Genomic DNA, 9036 nt, shown 5'->3' with positions numbered 1-9036 from the left:
ATGTGATGGGAGAAGGGACCTACGCGTGTAACATTCCGAAAAGCTGATACAACCACTCCCCATTGAAATGAAGCAGAAAATGTCAAATCACACAGAAGCAAAACAAAACCACTGGGTCTGCATTCCTACCTGTCAACAAACAGCTGGGGCCCAGCAGCTCTGGCTGCCCCATGAGGGCTGACATTCTGCTCTGCCTCTCTCTTTTTTAATTTTTTTAACCCCACCCACCAGGTTTGCCTACAAGCTTTGCTGCTCAGTAGCTGAGTCTTTGGACAAGGGATTTAGCCTATATCTGCAAAGTGGGATTGATGATCCCACGGAGGTACTGGGACATAACCTGAGACAATTCCAAGAAGTAAGTCCTATTATCATCCTCATAGGTTCCATTTTACAATAGAGGAAACTGAGGTCCAGAGAAGTCCCATAGCTTGACCAAGAGCACAGCTAGCAAACTGCAGAGCTGGGATTCAAACCCAGGCAGTCAGGCTCCAGAGTCCATGCTCTCAACCACCTCACCAGCTGCTCATGTGTGTTAGATAGGCAAGCATTTTATAAGTTGTAGAAAAACTCAGTGCATTCCTGAAGGATAATTGTAATTCTGGGAAGGCATAAACCAAGCACCCTAGCTGTGGCCCAGGTCAGAGTGGGAGGAGGAAGAGCGGCCCTGGTTCCCCCCACCCCCCCATCCCAGGCAAGCACCTGGCAGAGCAGAATTCTACCCTGGAGTTCCAGGACCTTCGTTGTGGGTAGCTGCGGAGGCCTAGAGCTGGTGGTTTTCTGCCCTGCTTCCCCTTTCTCCTGCAGATGGTCTAATGCCATGATTAAGAGCAGGCTCAAGCCATACTGACTCTGGATCTGGCTCTACCTCACTTATGAAACGGGTAGTGGCTTCACTGTTGTATGAAATGAGTTAATATGTGTGAGTGTCCGGCACAAAGTAAGTGCTAAGTAAGTGTCCGCTAGAGTTGGTAACTATTCCCACACCTTATCAGCTCTATACTTGCCTCCCACCCCAAGGTTCTCAAACATGCTGATTCTTTTGTTTTTGATCAATTCCCACCTTGGAATTAGGAGTATAACCTTATCTTCAGAGGGCAAAACTGACCTAAAGGTGGAAGAAATAACGGGGGATTTCAGGCATCCCAGCAGGCTCTTGGGAAGTCTTCTGGGGACAAGCACTCTCCTGGGAACTCTAACTTTGCCCAGGTGAGTGGCTTTTTACTATACTTGCCTCTGGAATCTGGAAGGAAGGTGGACGACTAGCGGTAGCACCCACTCCTGAAGAGATGGAGAAGGAGCTCCAGTGGCTTCTTTTGCCTCTCCTCTCCCCATCCTACAGACCCCTCTCCTCACTCACTCTAGGTCTCACATACCCCCTCTGACCCCAGGACTCAGGTGACTTGGCCTGTTGGCTAGAAAAGCAAGCGAATTTCATGCTAGGTTAATGGCTCTTGTCTGCAAAGGGAAGCACTCACTGGGTCTGCTATGCAAACCCCTGTTCCCCATCTGTGGGGCCACAGCCAGCACAGCAGGAGGAGTGGCCTGAAGGTAGAGGCTTCGGTGGTGTTGGGACTCCTGGGTCCTATCCTGGCTGGCCCAAGGGGAAAAGCATTGATGGAAGTGAAACATGGTGAGGAGGCTGGACTATGGCGGAGACAAGGATGGGGAGCTAGAATCAGAGCACTGGCCCAGGGCCCCAGACTCAGTCTAATGGAGGAGGTACCTGTCTGTTATAGCAGAACTCTCTCCCAGGCCATGCTCACCTCCAGGCATCATTGCCCAGCAGTGTTAAATTTACAAAGAGCTCTGATAGCCATAATCCTACTCAACCTCCAGGAGAGCCCTGTAGAGCGGTGACTGCTCTTATGCCCATGACCAAAAACAATCTCGGAAAAGTTGTCACTCTTACATCCATTTAACAATAAACAAATAAATCCAGCTCTCCTGATTCAAAGTCTTTCCACATATTTGCTTCGATATGTTGAGTCCTGATTCCCTCTCCTCCTGAATTTTTTTTTTTTTTTTTTTTTTGCAGTACGCGGGCCTCTCACTGTTGTGGCCTCTCCCATTACGGAGCACAGGCTCCGGACGCGCAGGCTTAGCGGCCACAGCTCACTGGCCCAGCCGCTCCGCGGCATGTGGGATCTTCCCGGACCGGGGCACGAACCCGTGTCCCCTGCATCGGCAGGCAAACTCTCAACCACTGCGCCACCAGGGAAGCCCCTCTCCTCCTGAATTTGCCTCCCAAATACTCCCCTTCTGTTGTGGTTTTGAAATGTCTACAAATTCTTTGATACTGCTCCCTTCAAGAATTGGAACCAGATTCCCCTTCAGAGGAGGTGGGGCCATAAAAGGCATTGTGTCTTCGCGCATGTTCTCTCTCTCTCCCTCCCTCCCTTTCTCTTTCCCCCTCTCTCTCAGCTCCAGGGGAAGCCAGCTGCTTGTCATGAGATCTATGGAGAGATCCATGTGATAAGGAACAGAAGCCTCTGACCAACATGTGAGTAAGCTTGAGAGCAGATGCTCCAGACCCAGCTGACATCTTGGCTGCAACATCGTGAGAGGCCCTGAGCTAGAACCACCACTATAAGTGGCTCTTGGATTTCTACTCCTCAAAAACTGGGTAAGAGAGTGGCTCTTGGATTTCTACTCCTCAAAAACTGGGTAAGAGAATGAATGTTTTTGTTTTAAGCTACTGAGTTTTGGGGTAATTTTTATGCAGCAATAGATAACCAATACATCTTCCCCACTGTAGGAACTGCCTCTCTCCCCAAAACCAACTCACACGTTTACTGGGGAGCTCAAATCATTAAGAGGTTTCTTTTTTTCTTAAACTCAGGTGAGGTAGAACACCTGCATTCAGGTATCTGTGATTGCTGCTTTCTAGCTGTGGTATATTGGGCCAGTTACTTAATCTCTCCGTGCTTCAGTTTCCACATCTGTCAAACAATGATAGAAAGGAAGATTTCAAAGGTTAAATCAGGGAATAGATGTGAGGGTACCTGGCCCAATGCTGGGCACTTGGTTGGTGCCTGATAAATCTGACCTCCCTCTGGCCCTCTCTAACTTTCTAGTTTCTGACTCCTTTGCATCCCCCCAAGCCCCTGCCTGGACAAGCTGGGACTAGGACCAGGAGTTTTAGGGGATCCCCATCCTCTTCCTGCCACTGGAGACAGAGGAGGAAGAGACCTGCCCTGCACCAGGGATCTTCTCCCAGTAGTGGGGTGACAGGCGACTTGTCCACGAGAGGCGGGATGTACTGCTGGAAAGGTCCCGTTGCAGATCAGGGGCTGGTGCTGCATTGGCGAGGCTTGGACTCCAGCCTAGTCACCCCTCCACCTCCTTGGAGGGCGAAAGGAGTCTACTTTGCCACTCACTAGTCCCCAACATATTAGGAAAACTGTTATTTCCAAGGCTTTGCCCATTTCTTTTCCTTTTCACCAGGTTTCTTCCTCCCCCTCCCTTTTTAAATTTTTAAAATTTATTTTAATCACAAATAATGTATGAAAAATAACATTAGCCAACATTTCCTGAGAACTTACCAGCCAAGGTTCTAATACTGGTATGTGTCTCACAACCACTTTATGAGGCAGGTTCCTGTATTAGCCCCATTTTACAGCTAAGAAAACCAAGGCATAAGGATTAAGCAAATTGCCCAAGGTCACAAAAAGGCAAAAAGAAACTAATGAAGCTCAGGCTTCAAGATCAGGACCTCACTTACACAGACTGTTCTAAAACACTGGGTTTAATTTTGTATTCATATTTAGTAGTTCTTTCCTTAGAGAGGCCCACAAAATGTGGCTTCAGAAGTTAACAGATGCAGTGTGCTGTTTTTTTGCAGATATTTTAAAATTATTTGAAAAATACATTTACATCTATAAACATGCACACATGGAAACAGACTCCCTAACTTTAAAAAACCAATACTTGTGGTCCTACTGTGTGGATAGCTGCAACCCGACTTTTTTAACAGAAAGTCTTGACTGTCCACGTTTCTAACTGTCGCGGAGCGTGCGCCACAGATGCTCCCATTTATTTACCCACGTTCCCAGATTTGAGCCCTCTACTCCCCTCCCAACCTCTTCCGCCCTGTCCTCCCGGTTCCTCCCTGCCTCCCCCAGCGCATCCTGCCTTCGCCCCTCTCCTCATCCCGGTTTCTCTATCACAGCGCCCCCTTCCCCAGCTATCCTCACTACCTCTCCTTCGCCTCCATTCCTAACTGCCTTGTGCATTTCTCCGCTCTCCCCGCCCTGCTCCCGCACGTCACCATCGAGCACACTGGTCCCTTTCCCGCCCTCGCGTCCTCTCTGCCAACCTCGCTCCCTTCATTCACAGTTCCTCCCCCACCTCAAATCTTTCCGCTCCCCTCCTCGAGTCCCCCGCCCCCGCTCCCATCCCTCACTCGTTCCCCACCGGGCCCTGCCACTCCGCGGCCCGGCAGGAGCGCACAGCCGGCCGGCTACGACGCGCGCTGACAGTGTAATGAATGGCTTCAGCGGTAATTAGCGACCCGGCGGCTAATCACGGAGTACATTTACATTTTAAGTGCTGCAGAGGGAGCTGGGAAGGGGAGGGGAGGGAAGGGGAGGGGAGGGACGGGAGGGGATGCGGGCCTTTTCCGCGGTCTCCCTTCACTGACTGGGGAGCGAAGTGAATCGAGACTTCCACAGCTGGCGGCAGTGGAGGGGGATGGCGGTGGGGCGCTTTCCAGGGCAGTGGAGGGGGATGGCGGTGGGGCGCTTCCAGGGCCAACTCCAGGGCCATCCAGGGCGGACGCATAACGGCCTCACTCTCACCCGACGTAAACTGGGAGCTCCCAGGCCCCTTCCTCCAAACTGCAGACCCCCGCGTAATCCCCTCCAAGTGAACGTTCAGCCTAGGCTTGCATACCCGCGTGAATGGAGAGCTCGCTTCTTCCCTAACCAACCCGTTCGAACATAGATTCCAGCTGTTCGGGGACTTTTTCTCAGGCCTAGAGAAACTGATGCCCTTTAAGTCCCACAACTGCCCGAGTCTTACAAAGCTTGAGGTTCCCTGCGCCCCGCCACGCGCTGCAGACTCTTGCGTCTTCTCCGGACTGCTGTGCCTCCAACCCCTACGGCTGCTCCTTGTGGGGCCCGCGGGAGCTGGCGAGACGGAAATACAGGTTCCGAGGGGAACGCGACCTCGAGGGCCCCTGATCCCAGAATGCGAGCAGAAGATCCGAGAGGCGGTTGGTCATTCGTAAGCTGGGGCTCAGAGGTCCACCTGCTCCAGTCACTCCCAAGGGGCGGTAATGGGGTCAGCCCCGGGTTCCAAACAGGAAGGCTGGGAGATATAAGATGGGAGCTGGGAGATATAAGATGCTGAGGAGGACGCGAGGGGAGGGAGGGGGACCCCGGCAGCCCCGTCTCAAGACTGGGGCCCAGCTCCCCCGGGCACTGTCATGTCCCCAGCACTTCAAGGGCTTCCCGCCCGCCGCAGCTCTCTGCGCTCCTCCCCGCCAAGCCCCGTCGTAGTCACTCCCGCCGGATCAGGTCTGGCCCACTCTCGGTTCTGTGCGTGCGCGAGGGGTTGGAAGGATGAAGAGCAAGACGCTAGGGCAGTTCTAGGGAGGGTCCAGCTCCTTCTCAAACCCCCTCCCTCTCATCAGCAGTCCATCAGCAGCCCCAACTTCACCTCTCCCTTCGCTGTTCATCTCTCCTGGCAGGAGATCCGGGGCCACTCCCTCAGTCCTGCGGAGTTCACGGGGAGGGGCACCCAGTAGCTGTGTAATGCCCCCGGGGCTTCAACTTCCCACCTACCTCCCTTCTCTCTCAAAACCTGCCCTCACCCAGTCTCCTTTCTGAAAAAGGACCATGCTGGGTCTCAGCGAGCCAGGCTAGCAACAAATTCCACTTGAGAAAAAGGGGGACCCACTTTAGCAGGGAACAATGCCTGGCTTACCCTAAAGCATGCAGCCCTGATACTCGACTTTCAGGCATGGATGGAGGGAGCTTAATTCCCTTTGAGAAAAGGTCTCCTTGCTCTCTTCCCATTCATCTCAGGGAACAGCCTGGCCCAGAGCCTCAGTCCCCACACCCTAGGGGTGTGCGGGCGTCCAGGAGCCTCCAGCCCCAGTCAGGCACGGCGAGGCTGAGACCTCAGTCTCCGGCTGCCCTGCGAGGACCCCGCCGCGACGTAGTCCTCGAAGGCAGGCGCGGAGCGGAGCCGGAGACAGCGCCTCCCGCACTCTGCTGACGGTGCACAGGGCTGTCCTTGAGTGGAGAATAGCGGCTCGGGAGCCGAAGGGACGAAGGTGGGGGTGGGGGGTTCCACTGAGGAGTGGGAGAAAGAGGTGCAGCCCCCAGTAGGCCGCTTTGAAATCTCTCCTTGGGAGGGGACAAGGGGTGGCCTTCAGCTGAAACGCGGAAGGGCTCGGGGACCCGGGTCGAAGCGCCGTTTGCCCTGCAGACGCAGTTTTTATTTAGGTTGCCCGTTTATCAGGGCTGGCTCTGGGAGGGCTGATGGCGATTACAGGGAAACTTCACCTGACAGGTCACCCCCTAGCGCTGCCACGGCGCACCACGGTGCGCGCAGCTCTCACGCCCGGGTAGCTGACGACCGGACTGGATCCGAGAGGCTGGTGAGGCTGGGGCCCCAGCTGGGCTGGCTGAGTTAGGGGCGGGGCCTGGCGGTAGGGGCGGGGCTCCTAGGCTCTCAGGCGGGGCCTCAGCCAAAGGCGCGGAGAGCGCGGAGTAGAGCAGCGCCCAGTGGAGAGAAGTGGAAGACGAGGATCGCACCGTCCTGGCCCTAGCCCGCCAGCGTCCACGCAGCTCCCTCACCCTTACCCCGGCCGGCCCTTGCCAGACGCGACCGGCCGCCATGCAGCCCCGGGGCTGAGGCGGCCCAATGGCGAAGCCTGCGTCCCCGCGGTCCCGGCAACGACGGCGCATGGAGAACTTCCGTAAGGTGCACTCAGAGGAGGCGCCGGTGGGGAGCGGGGACGAGGGAGGCGGCCCGGGCTCGGGCCCCTTCGCAGACCTGGCGCCGGGCGCCGTGCACATGCGGGTCAAGGAGGGCAGTAAGATCCGGAACCTGCTGGCCTTCGCCACCGCCAGCATGGCGCAGCCAGCCACGCGCACCATCGTCTTCAGCGGCTGCGGTCGGGCCACCACCAAGACCGTCACGTGCGCCGAGATCCTCAAGCGCCGCCTGGCGGGTCTGCATCAGGTCACGCGGCTGCGCTACCGGAGCGTGCGCGAAGTGTGGCAGAGCCTCCCTCCGGAGCCCACGCCTGGTCAGAAGCCTGGCGAGCCAGCCGCCAGTCTCAGTGTACTTAAGAACGTGCCCAGCCTCGCCATCCTACTTTCCAAGGATTCACTGGATCCGCGCCAACCCGGCTACCAGCCCCCGAACCCCCATCCTGGCCCCTCGTCCCAGCCAGCTGCATCGACGTCCAAGAGGAGTCTTGGGGAACCCGCAGCTGGAGAAGGCTCCGCGAAGCGGTCACAACCTGAGCCAGGTGCTGCTGAAGAGGACCAGACCGCCTGAGAGCTCCGGCCTCTGGGCCACCTAGGTGGGCTGGATCTTACCCCCAGAGCCTCGACCTTGAGATGTACCTCCAGCCTTTCATGCTTTGGTGCTCTGGAACCCACGACCTGGCAGCATGGACCCCAAGGCGACAAGAAGGGGACCCCAGGGAAGCTTCGTGGTGGGGTTGCTCCTTCACCTATGTGGACTGACGACACAGAACTGCACCTTCAGCTTTTCTGAACCATATGGGGACCTTCCTCAGGGGGGGAATGGTGGGCAGTGGGACTCTTGAGCCTTGCTCAGGACCCCCAAGGGTTAAAGGCACCTAGGATTCTTGAAGTGGGCCTGGAGGGTGGAAGCTGAGGAAGGCTCTTGGTATCACCCCACCACTGTCAGCAGAGGGCAAGGGGTTGGAAACCACGCCTGAGGGCAGCGGATTATGAGTTGTGGGGGTGCCCTGTTGTGCCCCTCACCTAGGACACAGTTTCCTTTCTAGTTTCCCTTCCCCTGCTTTTAAGGAGCATCCTGAGATCATGCTGGCAGGGGCATCTCCATAGGTTCTAGCTCTTTTAACATCCCCCTTTCCCAATGCTGGCCCAGAGGGAGAGACCCAGGACAGAACTTCCCATGCTTCCTCCCCTGAGCCCCACAGCTGGAGTCTTGCTTCCAATAAAACAAACACAAAAATGGCTCTGTCCCTGGGTTTTTTCCTAACCAGTTGTCTGTGCAGAGACTGCTCTGGTCTGCCCCCTTGTGTCTCAGTCCCCTCCAGCCTGGATCCTTAGCCTTTTGGAGTCTTAGGGGTCAGGCACAGAAACTGGACAGCTTCAAAATGGTTCAGGGGGCACATTACCCAGTCCCCGGCTTCTCCCTCTTTCTCAGCCCTCCCTGGCTGGCTCCAGCTTAAGGGCTTGTGGCCAGAAGGGGACCATTTTCACCTTACACATTGCTACTAAGGGAAAGGGAGCAGCACATTGCTTTTCTGGATGGGGAAGGAAGGTGAGCATCGATGAACTCTCCTGTCACTGCCAAGGGTGGCAGATCCAACTGGGGTCCCTAAACCTGCAGCCTCCTGCCAATAGACAGCCTTATCCAGAAAGCTGGCACAGAGCCCCCCCATCCCCATGGATAGGGTCTACCCTTCACTGCTTTCTCTCTCTGAGAAAGGACAGCACACCCTTGGGAGAGGGGGAGGAGAGACGGAGCGCAAATCCACTGCTGGAAATTACTATTCAGCAGAGAAACTGGGACTTGGGTTGTGAATCACTGCAGGCTCCCTGATAAGCTGCTGCCTCCAGCCCTGCACAGCTGTCTGTTGAGAGATAATGGCCTTATAAGCCTTTCTGCCCAACTCCAAGTAAGGTGGGAGGGTGGAGAGAGTGCTGTGTGTACTGGAAGCACTCTAGCAGGTAGGGCGGCAGCGGCGGGGGGCACATAGCCCTGGGATCTCAGGGGACCTGCCCCCTTGCAACTTAACAGCATCCTTGCAAAGGAGGAGATGGGGAAGTATGTAAGTCACTTGGTAGGCAGAAACCTGAAATA

At 55.6% G+C, this 9036-nt stretch overlaps 1 protein-coding gene across 1 annotated transcript; it reads left to right on the top strand.

The window, feature by feature from the left end:
* Positions 1–6685: 6685 nt before the first annotated feature.
* On the top strand, positions 6686–8183 carry RPP25 (ribonuclease P/MRP subunit p25). The gene has a single exon (XM_027123639.1). The coding sequence runs from the start codon at positions 6871–6873 to the stop codon at positions 7510–7512; it is 642 nt and encodes a 213-aa protein (XP_026979440.1). The 5' UTR covers positions 6686–6870; the 3' UTR covers positions 7513–8183.
* Positions 8184–9036: the final 853 nt, after the last annotated feature.

This window comes from Aethalodelphis obliquidens, unplaced genomic scaffold (genome assembly GCF_003676395.1).
Source record: "Aethalodelphis obliquidens isolate GAN/ISIS:26980383/991018 unplaced genomic scaffold, ASM367639v1 scaffold26, whole genome shotgun sequence".
NCBI lineage: Eukaryota > Metazoa > Chordata > Mammalia > Artiodactyla > Delphinidae > Aethalodelphis > Aethalodelphis obliquidens.
The sequence above is the reverse complement of the archived record's forward strand: the minus strand, read 5'-3'. Positions and strand labels throughout refer to the sequence as shown.

Bases quoted from the DNA above. Each gene is read 5' to 3' on its own strand.
- RPP25 (XM_027123639.1), top strand. From the start codon at position 6,871: ATGGCGAAGCCTGCGTCCCCGCGGTCCCGGCAACGACGGCGCATGGAG.